This window comes from Drosophila santomea, chromosome 3L (genome assembly GCF_016746245.2).
Source record: "Drosophila santomea strain STO CAGO 1482 chromosome 3L, Prin_Dsan_1.1, whole genome shotgun sequence".
NCBI lineage: Eukaryota > Metazoa > Arthropoda > Insecta > Diptera > Drosophilidae > Drosophila > Drosophila santomea.
In genome coordinates, this window is record NC_053018.2 from 13,069,819 (window position 1) to 13,088,397 (window position 18,579).

The following is an 18,579-nucleotide window of genomic DNA, read 5'->3' on the forward strand; positions in this document are numbered from 1 at the left end:
ATCTCTTGATATCTTTAAAGGACCATCAAATCATTGAGGAGGCCAAAAAAATAACACAGTCGGTTACAACATATTAAATATATTGATATATTTTTATTTTACTCGGTAGTTTACATTTTTCCATAAATACTATATGCAAGTTTAACAATGATAGACGGGATTTCTTTATAGCTTTCAGCGATTATAAAATTAAATTCAAATATCGGTTGGAAAATTATTTTAAAATGCGTATATTTTGGTTTTTCTAAATAAAATATAAACATCTTCCTCTCGCTAACTTGGCATAAATAAATATATTGGCAAATGGCGTGGCTTATAACTTAAACGAGCTATGCTAAGTGAATCGACTGAATGCTTTTGGAAATTTAGACCCAAACAGCTACACATACATAAAGTTCATATACATAGACATACAATATAGTACAATAAGATTAAGAATTATCGAACAAATGCTTGCAAACACCGTAAAAATCCGAACAAATGCAAGTATGCCTTAAAATTTTGTAAAACAGATTTCGTTGGTTGAATGAATAACACTAAATAAGCATACATACATTATATTGATATATATAGGTATATATGTTTTTTCTTAAATTGCTGTTGTCTTTTCTATGGCTGCAAAATAAAAAATATCGCGGCTTTTCTGCAGTTGACCTTCAGTCTTCGCTCTTAGTTATAGTTTCCTGCAATTTTCTTCATCTTTATCTGAATCTGCTATACTTAACCGAAAATCTATGCGGATATTAAATTCTATAAAAAAATTCATCCATCGAAAACGCCAAAATACTTGCATTAAACGCGAACTTAAATCGAACGTATATTAACAGCAAGTTAACAGTGATTTCCGGTCCGTCTTTCGCCTTCCGGTTTGCGAATTGCGATTTGCGTTTCTGGCTTCACAGGTGGACACAGGTGAACCTTTACTTTTCCGCGGGAATAGCTTCAGGAGTCGACCGGTTGCCAGCCAGCTCCTGCTGAATCTCATTAAGACTCTTGCCCTTCGTTTCCGGCACGGCGAGGAAAACGAATATCACTCCCAGAACAGTCAGACCAGCGAAGAGCCAGAAGGTTCCGCCAATGCCCATGCCGTCGTTCAAGTTCACAAACGTCTTGGTAACCACAAAGGCCAAGAGCCAGTTGGATGTTCCGGCCAGCGATCCAGCGAATCCCTTAATGTCGGTGGCAAAGAGCTCTCCCATCATCAGCCATGGCACCGGTCCATAGCCAATCGAGAACATGATGATGAACAGACACAAGCTGCCCACTGGGAGCCAGCCCAGATTTGCCACTTGATCGATGTCCTGGTCCTGGAGGTAGAAGTACACTCCAATGGCGGTGGTGGAAATGGCCATGGCAATTCCAGAAGCCAACAGAAGGATGCGACGGCCCAGTTTATCCACAACCAGGGTGGACACAAAGGTGGCCACCACCTGCATGATGCCGATGATGATCGTTGCCCACTGGGGTCCGATGCCAGTATTGGCTTCCTGAAATGGAGCGAAGGAGACAAATTTATTAATTATTTCTGATGGAATTCCAAAATATTCCTATTCCCACTCACCTTAAAGATCCTCGAAGAGTAGAAAATAACAGCGTTGATTCCGCAAACCTGCTGGAAGAACATAAGACCCATGCTAATGGCCAAAGCCTTCCGAGTGACGGGACGGTTCAGGGCAGCCCACACGTTCACCTTGCTGGCCTTGGTTTCCCGATCGATTTCACGCAGCTCCGCCAGCTCTGGCTCGTAGTCGTATTCCTTGCCACGCAGCCATTGAATGGACTTGATGGCGTTCTCCGACCGATCTTTGGAAACCTGTCGATGGGGATTTGGTCATTAGACATGTTGAATTACACTTGAAAAGGAATTTCTGGTGTTGATGGCAAACTCGTGGTGGTTGCGTATCTCAAAGATATACAAGGTGGGGTTGCCCAAGGTTTAATCTTGATTGACTGGCAGATTATATCTGACCAATGGATTCTTTCTATAGCGCGCATTTAAGATATTAATTTAAAAAAATATTCCCTTTTTTATACAAATTAATGTTTGTTTGCAGGCGAAAAGAAAAAAGTATTTGAAACGGGTTATTTAACTTCGAACAATTTTGGCTTCTCTTAAGCTCTTAGTTTGAATCGAACTAATCGAAATAATACTTTAAAAACATGAACAATGACTGCATTGTGTGTCTTTAGAGTTTGTTTCATGGAACTGGAAATCTAAAATCTAAAAAACTTACCAAGTAGGTGGGCGATTCTGGCATGAAGAAGAAGATGACGCCAAAGACGAGGGGCAAAATGCCACAAATGACGCTCAACCAGAATATGTTCACACCAGCTCCGACAGCATAGACGAACAGGATACCAATGGTTATCATCAGCTGGAAGAAGCTGCCCAGCGTTCCGCGAATTTCCTTCTGGGCAATCTCACCCGTGTACATGGGAGCGGTCACACAGAAGGCTCCACCGGCGATACCGAGGATGAAACGCGAGGCATAGAGCATACCCAGATTGGATGCCCAGATGAGCATGGCCCAACCGAGGATGAAGGGCAGCACCAGCAACAGCATGGTCCACTTTCGGCCAATCATATTGATCAGGAAGCCAATGGGAATGCACACACAGGCGGCACCCAGCGTCATGGCCGATCCCACCCACGAAAACTGATCTGCGTCAATGGGGAAATCGTATCCTTCCTGGTCCTGTACGATCACCGTTTCGGCCGGCGATGTCCAACCCAGGACGGTACCGGCGGCGAAGGCGCCACCAGCTGCAGCCAATGCGGCGACATATTGCGGCCACTTCTGGGCGTTATTCGAAGTCGACGTGTGCACCATGTTGTCGAGTAGATTCTCCTGATCCTGCAATGCACAAAGGCTTTGATAAGTAAATGTTGAATTTAATAGTAAAATTGGTTGCCTATTCTGCAAACACTTCTATGAGGAGTGGGTATGATTTTTGATTTGTGTAGTTAATAGGGCAACAGGATCGTTGTCCTTTATCGGCATATTTTGTTTAAGATATAAACTGATTCAGTATGCATATTTAAGTAAATGTACATTTATCCTTATTTAACATAATACGTTACTTTTCACTTTTAATTAGATCGTTCTGCTCTGACCAACTGAATTAGACTGGTGGCCAGCAATTAGCTACCTACAAGTATTATCATGCCATGGTTCTTGATAAGGTCAGAACCCCCAGCTCAGTGATTAGGACATTTATTGGAGGTCCGATAGTGGGCACTTCGTCAAATGCCTGTGCCCCCAAATTTATTGCACTCTCCCGGCCCCAAAAAATATCAAAACTAGGGGCCATGGCTATGCTCTTCCCGTTCCCATTCCGATTGTGCTCAAGTGCTTCATTATTTCATTGTACCAGTCACATAAACAAACAAAGTAGCACCCAAATTAAGCCAAGTTCGAGCGCACTCGCCACTTAATATCATTCATATGCCGAGTGGTTCGTATCTGAACGCTTTGGACAGAAAAATCCCATAAGACCACCGAGGAATCGGTGGGAATATTTGAAGTTAGGGATGCCGCATGGGAACTTAGAAAGTTGAGACGCAAAGTACTATTATTATGTCCATGTGTTTCCACTTATCTTAGCAACTCTATCAGCTTATGCTTATAAGTACAAGAATTTTCATTGATCAAGTGCCGGTCTTAAAAACATTCAAGGCGATTAAGTAAATGGAAATTACCTAATTAAGCGTTTCATATATAGAGCACTAATGTACATACATACGTTTGCCATAGGTACACGTAATAATTTAAAACGCATAAAAGATAATCATCGTGCCAAAATAACCCATTAGTATTAGCCACTCACTTCGATTCCATTCTACTTATAGATATTTCGTAGAAGTAAATACATTCCACTTTATTTTAGTCCCCCTTCAAGGTGCTAAGATCAGTCAAGCAGCACCAATTAACTACTCATATAATGTTTGACCACATTGTTAACCATACTCGTTGACTTCCGTTCGTTGGCCATAAATTACTTTGGAATCGGCATATACATATATTATACATAAGTACATATAGCTTAGGTTATCGCGTGCCTAATCAGTAAGTTGCCCAAATTCCATACATGAACGTGTTTAAGAATCTCGCAGACCGGCATATCATCATATCAGTCAGCTATATCACAGCTTTTATTTATCGAAAGCTTTTTAAAGATATTTCCATGTTTACAAACAATGTTGTGCTTTATTTTCTGAGCTTGAAGGGGGTGTGTTTTGGTTTTTTTTCCTAAATGGATATATTCCATTTTGATTAAACTTGACCTATGACACGTTATTCTTAACACGTTAACATAAATTTGTAAACAAATATTTTATAGTTGTTCCATAGAATTTATGAATATACAAAATCGAAATAGCGTATATTTATGTTACATATCCTCTTACTTTGCAATTGGCACGTGCTATACGTGATTTGTACATTTTTGTGCGAAGAAAGAGGGCCTGATCGAATTGCTTTCAATAAATTCGAAGCTTGGCAACATTTAAACAATATATTTTGTTGTTCTGTAGCAAGGCGTAAATTCCATTAGTCGCTAAATGGATTCTTTTACAGATATTAGATACAATAGCGCTCATTATCATAATATTTTCGCTCATTGCATTCAGATCTTAGAGACCAGTGTAAGAGCCATTTCGCCTGGTGCATATGAGTAATTTATGGCCATTTTGTCGTCGCCTCTAACTTGCTTCATACCATGTGTCGCCGCCCACTCACAAATCCCACTCAAAGTGCCATTGCCAATCTCGACCCACGCGAAACGAAGGAGCAGAGAACAAATCACTTCCGTGAAAATGCAGGCCGGGATTTGCAGCTGGAAAAAGGAGAAGAAGGAGAAGGCCATGTGCAAACAGGGCGTATACGCCCACATATTAACTGTCACTTGGCTCTGGTCGACTGGGGACACACCTCCAGATTGCCAGTCGAGAGTAAACGAAGCGTTCAAATCGCGTCTGAATCGTCTGAAATCGATATCTGTCCACGATTCTGTACCTTGGTTCGTTTGGGTTCCGTCTGCGGCTAGTGTGGTCAATCCATTGGCTGCCTGTCGTTCTGTATCTAAATTTAGTATTACTGCCAGTTAAAGGCAGTTCTAGGAACCCAGGTACCCCCCCTTTTTTGGGTGCTAAATCCCCCCCTCAACACGTTGATGATACTGGCTAAATATGGGTGGAGGTCCAAGTTCGTTTCAATGTCAGTGGCAGGCGCAACAGTGCGCGTCATAAGTAAGAATGGTAATTTAATATGGCTTATGGCATGCCACTAAACTGGTTAACTGTAGAGCATAAGCAAATTCCGCTTAAATACTCCATAATTATTTAGTGGTCTAGGTTTATATATGCACAATAATCCCGGGCTATTGACCATAAAATTTGCATATAAGTAGTTTGAAAGATTACTACCGCATTTCAAGAAAACTGTTTTTATTAGCGGGAATTTAATGAAAATTATTTCCATATGTAAAGCGATTGTTCTAATTTTTTAAATAATTCCTCAAAACCCTAGGCCTTGAGTATTTCGTGGCACTTTTAGTATTAAACCCAAAAATGTTCAAACTTGTTTTATAATAGCTTAATTTGGTGGTTATTACGATGACAATGAAAGTGAAAACGGTGATGTCTTTATAACCATCATAACGAACCATTTAGGGCAACTCATTGATATTCGAAAAATGTGCCACACTTTGTTATCGAACTGGTCGAGTTTTTATAATTTTGTGGGTCGCATTTTAAAACGTATTCAAATGCTACTCATAAAATCATTCCAGTGTGTGTATAAGTTAAATTTTTAGAGTTTTCGAAGGGGTGGCACATTTAAATCGTGTGTTATACGTACTAAAATAAACACCCACAAAATTGTTGACTCATTTTGGAAATTCGGGGGAACGAGTTTCAATTGAATTGTCAGAGAAAATTATTATATATGTTTGGGTTATTCCAAAGCAAATCCATATTGTGACTATTGTTATTTATAAATTCTACCTTCGGGGAATAGGGGATACGCCCCTATTTTTGAAGTGCTCACTTATCACATTATTCTTTGAAAGGCAAAATGGTTTTCCTATAGGTAATGATTTGTATTTCATAGTCTTCTTTTGGCTATTGTGACCTTGTCCAACATAAAACCAAATAAAAATAGAAAGTTTCCACATTGTTTTTGGAACGGAACTCATTAGTTTGATAAGCTGTGCGATCCATCAATGAACGCTTAGCACTCTGAATGCAGGAAAACATACTGGATTTAAGATAAAGTCCACTGAAAAACATTATTGTGTTCTTATTGTTTATCGCTGAAAATATGTGCAGTGCTAGCATGTAAGTACAGAAAAGCAAATTATACTCTAGTTTCTGTGATTGTGCTCGCTTGACAGAGATAGCTTTTGGAATTGGAAAAATACTCATTTCGGCCTGATAATTGCCTGGTAAACTATTTATATCTCGTATCTTTTTGCGGCAACATCTTTCTGCTTTCTGCTCCCCATTTACTCTTCCAACAACTAAGATTGTTTGCCTATTTTGAGCAAACATTCGGAGCTACAACGCAGATTTTTAATGCCCTTACTTTTGAAAGGCATCATAACTTGATTATTTTTTTATAGTGGAGCGCATCTGTATTTTGTTGCTTAAGCAACTTTATTTCCTGTCTCGTTTTTCACACTTCGTTAATTGGACTTTCGCCGTGGTCTCAACCAAGGTCAACATCAAAAGATGCACTTTAACTTGGCTAGCCAGCTGGTCAGCGTTAAATTATTTAAGTTAAGCAAGCACTGAGAAAAAACACTGAATAGAGCATAATGAGAAAAAAGGAATAACAGAAGTTAAATTATTCATAATTAGCAAATTTTCGAACAAATGATATGGGAAATTTTTCTTAGTGCTCGTATCTATGGAATCATGCGAATTTTTGCGTACATGTGGGGTGGAGCTAGTGCGTCCATTATCGCTGGCTTTGACGATTTTGACCGGCTGTCTGGAGCCGTACTTGGCTCCATTTTCGGCGGATTCCAGCAGGTGGGAGCTCTCCTCGTTGTTGGAGCCGGACTTTTTGTTGGGCTCCTCGCCGCTGGAGTTGCTCGATGATGCGGTGGACATGGCGAAGGGATTATGTAAACTTCGGTAGGATTGCACAGTTACGATTGGGGGATATGTATTTCAATATTCTTCGGCGATTATCCGTTTATTTCTAGCCGCTTTTCTCACTTGGAACTGCACTTTAGCTGGCGATATGATAATGTTGAGCAATGCGTCAACGCCTGAGAAATGTCCTTTGGCTTGCGTTTTTGTCCTTTAACACGTCGGCCACCCACGTAGCATGGAATACTTTAAGGCGCATGCGCATCAACAATCAAACATGTTGTTGTCCAAAAATGTATTTTTTTTGTTGGCCCTTCTTTGCCCGTCTAATTAGCCAGTGAACTGGGTGATATGACACGAGTTGCGTTTCAGATATTTGGATATTTTGGGATATGTATCGGTTGATTCATCGATGTTTCCGCCGTGGCACTCGCGAGTATCTTATTTGTGCGCCGAGAGTATCTTTGTATCTTTAACCGCACGCAACGAATGTTGGCTAGCAAATGGCGCGCCAAACATTAAAAAGGCCTCCGCCGGGCTCTACTATGTGGACTCGCCGCTCTCCCAGTTCCCCGGATTCTCTTGCTGGCTGGCTCTCTTTCGGTTTGGTCTTGGGCCTCGGAAAACTGGTCTGGTACCGCTCTCCAGCGACCATACATTGGGGTGAAGACTATATCCATAGGAGGCTATTGACTCTTGGCGGCAAAATCCAAACTGGAATTGCAGGCGCCTTCGTTGCTCAGATTTTCTGATTGTATTTCGGATCGTTCTGCTCGAAATTGCATTCAACGCGGCATTGATGTGGCTGTAAGTGTGCATGTGGATGCCACCTTTGATGCACTACCCAGCTCATGGGGTGCATCTCCTGGGTTTCCGCTTGTTGCATCTGCCTCTCCATTAAGTCAAGGCAATGCAGATTTATGCATTTGCAATTGATCCGAATTGTCAAAGGACTATTCCTTAATTTGCGCTGATTGAGAACTTTGATATGAAGGAAAGCTATTGATTTCAGTCCATCTAAAGTAACGTATCTAATATATATAACTTTTTGAAATTTAAAACAGCAAAAGGTATAATAAATAAATTTGTAGAATTCATTTTATAATATTATTAAATAACAAAATAAGTACATCTTTTTTAAACTAAGGATTCATGAAGACAGACTGTTTAAAATTAATGTTTATATAAGGTATACATTTTAATTAAAAAACTCCCAAATTATATTAATAATTGTTTCTTCTACTAAAGCGTATATATTATTATATATTGACAGATAAAGAAACGGGTTAACCTGAAACTTTACAATATATGTAGATGGCCATGTGTCTTTCTGTTTACTGAGCTTCCGTATGCACAGAATGATTATATAGACACAAAGCCAGCCGAGCAAATGCACTCTCTCTCCTTCCACCTACCGAATCGGGGGATACATGGATCTATAGATATATCTTTGTGCACACTCAATGCTTGTTCAAATTGTAGAATTTCCATTATCAATTCCAATTCCATTTGGCCAGGCGGGGAGTACTATTTGCCTAGCTGCGAGTGGGTACGTTCAATGGATCACGTTTGTTGTGTGGCCGGAAAACACGGCTGCCACTGAGCATAATAGGTTGCCGCTTTAGGTGGGTGAATTTAACCATTTTCACGCTTTGGCCCTTTTTAATAAACAAACATCACACTGCTCCAAAGCCATAAATGGGTCAGATAGTGTGAGTACACTTTTTATATCGAAATGTTTAAGGCCAGAATCAAGTTGATTCTTCGTGAGAACTTATGGAAATTTTCTGCATACAAATGATCTTTAAATAAGCTCGTGAAATTATTTTTAAGTTACAGGAATTTTTATTGGGACTTCACAGGCATTTAAATGTATGTAAGTATGTACATATGAACGTGAAATGCATTAGGCATTTTATAATTTATTCAGGCACATGGGATTTTAAAATTATACTCAAGGAAGCTTTTGCGCAGAAATAAAAATATTATAAAAACGTAAAAAATATTTAAGTGTATAAAAAGAATATTTGGCCAATAAAGAGCATACAGAAAATATTTAAAATCCTAATATCATAAATATAAATATATTTAAATACAAACTAATTAAAAAAATAAAAGAATAAATACAATAATAACATTAAGATATAATATTTAAAAATATCTTTAAAGATATCATCAAAGTACCAGAGACAAAATTATTAAAAGTTACTCCTAAGATAACTTCGCAATAAAGGCGTTAATAAAAATAACATAAAAATAAAACAAAATAGTTTTAATACGGAATTTTTATGACTGTACGCACTTTAAAAGTACGTCACAGTGAGCTTGTTCTAACGCAACCCCGTTATCGTTTTGCAAACGCGCTTGGCGAGCACCCTTAACCTTGTCCTTGTGCCCGCTCCCATTAACCCCCCGCTGGTGGCAGGGGGCGTTAACGCGCAGCTTGCGGCGGGACTTGAAACACAACCAAACATTTGGCACGCTCCACGATGGGAACAGGCTCGCAGAGCGCCTAAAAGCAGGCTCACCTGCTGCGAAAGCGTTTGCGTAGATACAGAAAGTATCTGCATCTACTGAAAGTATCTGTATCTACACCCAGCGCACGCAGCGTAACACTATACATACTAATTACACGGTGGAAAAGGCCAAAAGGGTGAAACGATAAAATTCCACCGGCGTTATGCAACAGAAAGCTCATTAGCAGTGGGCCAAGTTGACTTAGGCTCTGCATTTTGTTCACCATTCCATTGAAACTACGTCAGCAGCAGCTACGTCACGCATTCGTGTTGATGTATGTATCTGTTAGATATATCGCTTTTTAGAGGGGCGTGCGCCGTGTGACGTCACGGAAGCCAAGCCCCAAAAATCGGAACCAATCAGAATCGGCTACAGCGTAAAACGAGCCCCTTTCGCATGCCAAAGAAAACTAAATAAATATGTATCATACTTGTACGTCTCTTTGTCTGTGGGCAAATGTAAATATTTCTCTGCACTTGCTTACGAAAATCATTCGTTGGCCCACGAAAATCACGCGATTTGGCTGTCTGTTGGTTCAAGTGCAGCCACCAAAAATTTCTGCTGACCCACCATAAACACCCACAAGTCAAATCCATTTTTGTTTCTTTTAAGTACGACCTACATTTGAACTTGTGACAGGGCCAACATGATGTAAACAGCACCGAATTTGATAAATTCTGCTTAGCCACCCACCAGCCAGCAGGGTCTAAAATCAATAATTATTCCTCGGCAACGACCTCAAGGTGAATGTATCTATGGATATACATATACTTTGGGCCACAAACGCGGCTGCCTTGTCCTTGGCAAAGTAAATGCGAGCAAAGGCATGCAATTTCTCCGTAAACTGGTGAAATTTGTTTTAAAATCTGTGCGCTTTATGCGACTTTTATTCGTGTTTTTTTTAAATGAAAGCTCTTCGTCGCTGTAAATGTATCTCTTAATTTTGGGTCAATGTCTAGCTGACGTGGTATAAATTAAAATTTAATTATAGTTAAATGTATGTTCTTTGTTTACTCACAGTCAACGATCACAGATTGCGAATTTTAACTGCAGTTCCTGAAATGAAAAATTGAAATTTCCCAGTGAAATTGAGGTTAACAATGCAATTTTAATAAAAATAAAAAATTTATCTGCATCCTTATCAGATGTTCATGTTCAGGTTGTCTTAAAATGATATATTGCAATTCCCATTAACATTGAATGTGTACATTTTGAATATATATTATACATATACATAATAATATAAGATAAATAAAAAACATTTTATAAAAATAATTATTTATAATTTATACTTCTAATTTAAAATATTTGCTTATATATTATAAATAATAATTACTTTTTTAGATAGTGTCATTTCGAATTTTAGGTTTGCTAACGGACAAAAAGCTTGTTCATGCGAAAGCTTTCCTTTACGAAAAAGTTGTATTCCTATATATCCACTTGTAACAATGACTCTCAAACTGTGTATTTGAGTTGTGGAACGAAGAAGTGTAGAAATGATTCAAACAGTAGGAGATATTTTGCCGGGTAAATAAGTAATTCAAATAATATTTTATCGTAGAGGAAGTTCCAGAAACACTTGTGACATTTTCGTTTGTTGTGTTTTACTGGAAATGAATCATAGTCGCACTTTCAGAGCTCTCAAAAGTATATTCAATGTAAAAAATTTTAAAATGAAGTACGATGAAGGTATCTACTCAATAAGTCCTTCGTTTGGAGTACGTCTTAATTATATTTGTTAGCCATCTGAATAATAATTAAATAAACTTTATAGGTCTTTCATCCAATAAATGTATTTAAATGGCTCTTAACGCTACCCTGATAAGCGTTGGAACACCTTAACCCATAAATAAATGACAAGGCACAGTTTATCACAACAATGTACAGGTCTTATCTGCCCCCAGAATACATTACCAATTTATTGCCAAAAAAATATAGGATGGCTACAACCATCGATCAAATTGTTATGTTAGTCAGACAGTCAGGCAGACAGAAGAAAGAAGACTGAATTTTGGCATGTAGGAGGTGCTATTATCGCATATCCTTATCACCATGAAGCTACAGCGTGGCGATATTGGATCCACTTCCCACAGGGGGTATTTCGGTATCGGCAATTGGGCTTATCGCAGGACCTTATCGCAGGCATGTCACCCCCAGTGTATTTTGGCTGCCAAATCGGTTTACGAACCAATAGATTTCCATATAACACCATTCCAGATATGGTTCACGTTAAGTATTCGAAATATTTATGTGCAGCCACAAATCGCAGGTCGAGTGCATTATTGGATCGGTCAATCGGGGCCTGCGACTACGAGTACCGGGCTCCAAAAACCTTTGATTGACAGCTCGTAGAGCTATAAATATGACAAGGGACACCATAAAATACTACGAATATATAGAAGAACTGGCGCCGAACACACCCCCACATCATCACCATCGTAGCAATAGTCACACGCAGCGCAGCCTTAACAAGAGATTTCCTTATTAAATTCAGTGAAAAGCGAAAATACTTTAAATATCTGGGCATCGTCGGTCTACCTAGCTCGGAATTTATTAGTGCCAATTGAGCGCACTTTACTTTGATTAAAAGAAATCTTTATGATCTGCTTGCGCTCAGATAAAATAAAAACATTCTGAGGAAAGTCATTCAAAATGTATTGCTTAATGCGATAAGATTTGACAGTAATATGGATAACACACACAGGAGTTGAGTAATAGGAGATACAACTTGTGGGGCCAAAAGTTTTTTAATCTACCAGCTCATGGTTTAAAAGGTATTAAACGAGCTTGTTTACTGACAAATCCCTTATATTTTTGTACTTATAATAAGATTATTTGTAATTGGTTTGTTAATCATTTATCTCTCTTGCTCCAAGTTGAAAATTTGTGCTATTCTTGATCAGCACTTCAAAATATAAGTTATAGCTTATCAACTTTCACTGCGTTGAGTTCGTACAGTTTGCGATTAACGAATCGAACACTTCGAAATTCACGCGATCAATCTTTGAACTGTATTAAAATCCACACCACTTGAAATTCCTTTCATTCCGAGTTTTTTTTCAAGCACGACATAATTGCAATAACTATGAGGCTACTTTGTGGCTTAAGAATTAGATTGCCCCATGGACGGTATGAGTGCTGAGCTAAGGCTCAATATTAATATGCCGATGGGCATTGATCAACCGTGAAGTCGGCCGGCTAATGAGCCCTGTTCGTGGAAGGTACAAGTTCAAAGTCTTTGCCATTGATTTGCGTAACGAGCGACTATCGCCAATGTAGTGCCATTATTATTTAGCCGCTGTTGACATACTCCGATTATCACATTATTTATAGGCGCCAAATGTGGGCTCGTGTTGACGCAGGCTGGATCTTGGAGACGAGCCCCAAAAGATGGCAATAAGGCTGATTATTTGTGATATTGAGGCGAGTGCATTCGCCGGGAGTTCGCTGGGTTTATCAGCCCATGTGGAACGACGCCTAGACGCTGATCTCAATAAATACACATTATTAATTTATAATTGAACATATTATTTCTGCTGGGTGGGCACATTTTCATCTCGTTCGCCGACTGTTTGTGCTGGGATCCTAGTGGCTGGAAAATGTAAAAAGCTCTACCGATTGCGAATCGCAGTCCCAAGGTCCGTTTAATCCCAAGTGCCTCTGTGTGGATGACGGGTTAAACAGTAGCTGCAGTTGATTAATACCCAAATCAAATAGAGATGATAAGACAAGCCGAGATCCTCATTAGATTTAATGTGTCGCACAAGTATTTTATTAGATTTCCATGCATTATTAGCACACTTTAGTCACTTCAAACCCTTATCATCCCCATTTTGCACTTGAGCTTGCTAGTTTACAAGGCTCTCCTATGAAGTGGGCCAATTCGGGTCATTATCGTATTGAGTTTCAAGATTCAAAGCCGTTTTCCCACATTTACGAGCTGTTATCACTCGTGTTCAACTTATCTGCGAAGAATAACGCAAGTATCGTTAATATATCTTCTATTTACTTGATTAATTGTCCAATTGCACAATCCAACAGGCTACTATCAACTGTAACGATGGATAAACAAGATAGCATTCATGGTAAATGTTTTCGATTATGCCCAGCAAATATTTGCCCCACTTGAGAGCGTTTCAATCATTTAATCGCATGTTATTACATTTCCAAAGCTGTAATTTCACTTTTCCCCTTGAAAAGGGAAATGCCTTAGTGAAAAATTACGAAAAATTGAATTAAAATTGAAGTTATAGACGTGCCTTTTTGATTTACTATCTTTTGCTTGGCGCGTGTGGATGGAATTTTCTTTGACAGTTTGTCATGTGTTTTCTTAGCCTGATAACAGAAATATCGCCTATTTCAACGGCAAATATGAGTGTTTTGAGTCAAAAGTCAAACAAAATTTGAAATATGACGCTGATAAGAAATTAAGACCACACAGAAGGCTCGTCGAATTATTCCAATGTATTATTTAAAATTGTATTAAATATTTCACGCCTCCGCCCATAAAAACCTCCAATAACATTGAACCAAAGTGCGAGGGTAAATCTAATAGTTTTGTTTTGACATTTTTCGTCTCCGAGCTGAAATCTTCAAGTACAAATTGAATCGATTGCTGAAATAACCAAATGTTTATGTAATATCGCTTATCTGCGATTTCCGCAATTCAATTAATTTAGAAGGCAGCGAGAAAAGAACAAAGAACCTTTTTGAAATAAGCCGACACAAATAACCAGTTTAGCTGCAACGATAATGAGCCAGCCCCGTTACGAAATCTCCAAGAAAACAGATGGAAATTTATAAATACATCCAAAACGAATGTAATGTTGTTTTCAGAAAAGTTAAATATGGAGGGAGCCAAGGAGAATTTATATAAGTTGGCTGCTGTTATTTGTTAACGAGAACAACAGCTTTAAGCTAAATTTAAAAGGAGTCATAACAAATTGGTTACGTTGAAATAGAAAGGTAACTTATTCAAGTAAATATTTGAATTTATCAGGTTTCTACTGCAACTCCTATTGCATAAACTATAGAATTTCCTTTGCAGATTAGGTAAAACAAAATAGTTTAGCTCAAAGTTTAAGTGACATTTATAACGGGAAATTGCCAGTTTTAATTTGCACTTATTTTTGCACCCGCTAATCTGGCATTTAATGATCCATTTCCGTTTGCTGAATTAAGAGCCCAGTACTACAGGTAATCTGATATATGTTAGTGCGTAACTCGGCAGATCCATATAAAAAGTGAATTGAAAAGTAGTCATCAGCGTCACTGCAGTTGATTGACTGATTGTTTCAGTGGATGGAGATCACAGGTGCGGGGTGTGAATATTATTTGTTGATTTGCCGAGTCTGGCTGCGATCTGATTAGTATTCCCACAGAATTCGCGGAAAAACCCAAACCTTCCGTAGATGGAACAGCTGGTGGGAAGAGGAACTACATTTTAACAAAAGTTCACAGAGTGTATAAAGTAAATGGTATATTAAATAACACATTATAGTACGTGATGCTGACGGTTCAAATATAATTGTTTACATGTTTAGCACATAAGCAAAACCAGAAATTCTGTGAACGAAGTGCGAAATGTTAAACAAGATTATCTCAAAAATACCCCTTTCATTCATATTTTAAGATGATTTTAATTTTTGAAACGTGAACTGTGTTTAAGTAATGCACTTAACAACAGAGATCATTGATCCAAGCGGCATCAAAAAGTGGGGAGGTTGTGAACTTTTAAAGCCACGAACGGTTTTGAACTCTTTTCATCTTTGCTAAGAGTAAGAATGTGGAATTTCTGTTAAGGGGCTCGGTTTTTAATATGTAAAGTATATTTTATGAAAGAGAAAATCTAGGGAAGATATTGATGCGTATACCAGCCAAAGGTCTATAAATATTTCTAGCAATAAATTGTCCAACTTTTTCCTCTCCGCCGAGAATTTTTCAGCTTGTTTGGGTGCAGGAAAATATCTCACATTTTCCCAGCCAAAGTGTGGGTGTCGCCAACAGTTTATGCGCCTTTGATTTCCCAACTTGACGTCACAGAAATTTCTTACGCATTATTTTTAGCAGCTTGTAGCCAGTGCGGTGATTTAAATGCAAAAAGATACATTTCAAAAGACTAGGATATATGTGGGAACACGCTAAATTAGCCACATGAACTTGACAAAGAAATGTGGTATTTCACTTTCGTTATGCAAATAGTTGTCGACACCTTTCATTGATTAAAAGCCAATCACACAAATGAGTCAACATGGCCAAGGCCAGCGGAATGTATCTGTATCTTGTAATCGCATCTATGTGTGGGTCACTGCAGTTTGTTTACATTTCGCAGGTGAAACGACCGGGTTCCCTGACGTCACAATGCTTCTATTCAATTACAACCACCCAACGCCCCCTGCACCCATTCCGCCCCCTTGTCAATTACCTGTCGCGACACGTGATGTTAATTTCTCCCATTACGGCTTTCAATTCTGATGCATTGTGGCTGGGGAAAATCTCACATGCCCCGCCACTAATTTTCCTATATGCAAATCTAGGGATAGCTTCTCCATTTCACCCAAAAAATCCCCGTTTTTGTTGCTAGATAATTCACTGGAAAATAGTTGACTTGCCCTTGAACTAGACCGAGTTAATTGGATTTGGTTTTTGCTATGTGCAACTGCACAAAGTGTTGTTTTTAGTGGATAAGCAACGAACTCGTAAAAAAATGTAAATGAATTGACTTCGATGAACAAACCGAGTTTGGTTACGAGTAAATGAAAATCGGAGAAAGGGCGTTGGGTGTAAACAAAGTCTGACTTATGTTTACTTCATATTTATTTTTCATTCCTGAACTATATCGACAAAATAACTGCATATTCTTGGAATACCTAGTAAGCGTTAGGTATTTAAGGACTGGGTTTGTTTGGAAAGGTTGTGAAGTTTAGAAATACCAGTGTTAATTGAATATCTCAGTTTAATAGTCTGAAAACCCAAGAACTTTGATAAATATTATACATTTCCTTTGAACTTTACCGTCACTTTCTTTTTTGGATCAGGGTCCACAATTTGAAGTGCACATAAAGCCCAGTCAATCAATTTCAGTTACTTATCAGCAATGAAGTTGTTTCCAAGGCAATCGCAGGGGTTTCTATAAACTTATCAATTGATCTACAAAAACAAAACTTTAATAAAAGGAGATTGTTTTTATTTCGATCAGAAAAAGTTCAGAATTTCTCAGGAGCCCCAAAGTACGTGATTCTTTTCCCGTTTTTATAACGCCCCTATCCATTTGAATATAAACTCGAGTTTTGACTATAACTTATTCAGAAAGGTTTGCCCAGGGGGTTTTTCAGATTACTGGGCAGATACCTGGAAGTACTTTGCGGTTGGGAAAAGTTATGTTCGGGAATTTAAAGCGAGCAGAGTGGGATCATGCCATAAATAAGTGTGTAGATCGTGTATTTAATGAATCGAATTTGTTTACAGCCCATGTGGACATTTGGCACGTTCCAGTGTCTCATCAAGTTTACGCTTAACTCAGCACAAAGCTTTTCCCCCATCGAAGGCGGAATAACATGTTCCCCACTCGACTCTATAGACATAGTTCAGTTCCGAAACGCATGTCACAGTCCCTAATTAATCATTGTTTACTGTCGAAACATTCAAATGGCAAGTGCTAAACTAGGGAGCTCCAACCCCTCACATTGTTCTACTCCACAAATGCCTGCCCCTATTCATAATAGGGGAATGCACTGATTGACTAAGTGCACCACTTTCAGTTTTACCCATTGACATAGAATGGACATCAAAAGCCGCTTAGAAATGCTTCACTTCTCTCTCTTTCTTCGTATATTTATGTCTTTCCCACACAATTTCTTTTACTGCTTAAATCCCTATCTGAAAAGTGTACTATTTAACACAAGTGTACTTTTTATTTGAAAAAATATATTTTTTGTTGACGCTTGTTTTTAAATTTCATTTTCTTTCTGTTCAATCTTTGACGTCCAAAAAAGTATTTCCTAATGTTCAACAAGTTTTTGAAATGTTTTTATATACTGATGATAATCTGTGTTAATTATTTACTGCATGGTTTTCCATATCCCGTGACAAGAAAGCCTTATATGTATAATAAAATGGCATATATATTAAAATTAATAAAAACACTCAAATAAACAATATGTTATACCAAATAAAAACGTTTTTGTAATTTAAATAAAGCCAAAATGTTTAAACACTTGTTTACAAATTTCAATTCAAATATTTAAACTTCTAAGAATAGATAATCAGAACAAACAACATCGCATAATCAGATGAATTCTTTTTTCAATATTTTGAAATTAGTGGAAAATTTAGAAAATATAGAACTGATATTTTCACACAGGTTTCGCATTTATATGAGTACGTATATTTCTACTAAAAATGAACTCAAGTTGTTTCGGGTTTCTGCATTTATTTTGAAATATTTTTCTGCTTTTCCCTCTAGCCGGTAATTTATCACTTTGTCCGGCATTTTGGTATAAATTTTCGTGTTCGGTGTATTTTCAAAACTGCCAGTGGCTTTCAAACTGCGTTCAAAGACCGGGTGAAAATCAAACTTACCCGCCTAAAAAACAAACACACGTGTTTCGTTGTTGCCCCTGCAGCTTCCCACTCGAATTCGTGAACTTGAATTGTCCTTTGAAGAGCGGAACTTTCCCTTCTCTCCTTTTTTTTTGATTTCCTCTGTTCTTATTTTGCACAAAGAAAGTGCACGTAATTATATTAAAATATACAGCGGCGAACGAAATTACAGTTTACATTCACGCACATAAAACACACCGTTACTTGGACATGTACGACAAAATCAGTGGCTTATTCCAATGGAATCCTGCTGCGGGTTTCTGGAACAGAACCGCGCGCTTCGAATTCGCAAAAACGACTGATAGCATTGATATAGACGGGCCTCCCTCGTCGACGTCGCCGTTCGCAGCGACGGAAAAGCACAC

At 38.3% G+C, this 18,579-nt stretch overlaps 1 protein-coding gene across 3 annotated transcripts; it reads right to left on the reverse strand.

The window, feature by feature from the left end:
- Positions 1-63: 63 nt before the first annotated feature.
- On the reverse strand, positions 64-18,522 carry LOC120450213 (facilitated trehalose transporter Tret1-2 homolog). Of its 3 annotated transcripts, none has more exons than XM_039633086.2 (5): positions 18,194-18,522; positions 10,632-10,669; positions 2,235-2,855; positions 1,562-1,813; positions 64-1,487 (listed from the first exon to the last, which is right to left on the reverse strand). In XM_039633086.2, exons 3-5 carry the CDS (start codon positions 2,829-2,831, stop codon positions 921-923), a joined length of 1,416 nt encoding a protein of 471 aa, XP_039489020.1. In that variant the 5' UTR covers positions 2,832-2,855; positions 10,632-10,669; positions 18,194-18,522; the 3' UTR covers positions 64-920. The 3 variants fall into 3 exon arrangements, with proteins under 3 accessions (XP_039489020.1, XP_039489021.1, XP_039489019.1); XM_039633087.2 differs by having other exon boundaries at positions 18,413-18,510; XM_039633085.2 differs by lacking the exons at positions 10,632-10,669; positions 18,194-18,522 and adding an exon at positions 6,935-7,324.
- Between the last annotated feature and the right edge of the window lie 57 nt (positions 18,523-18,579).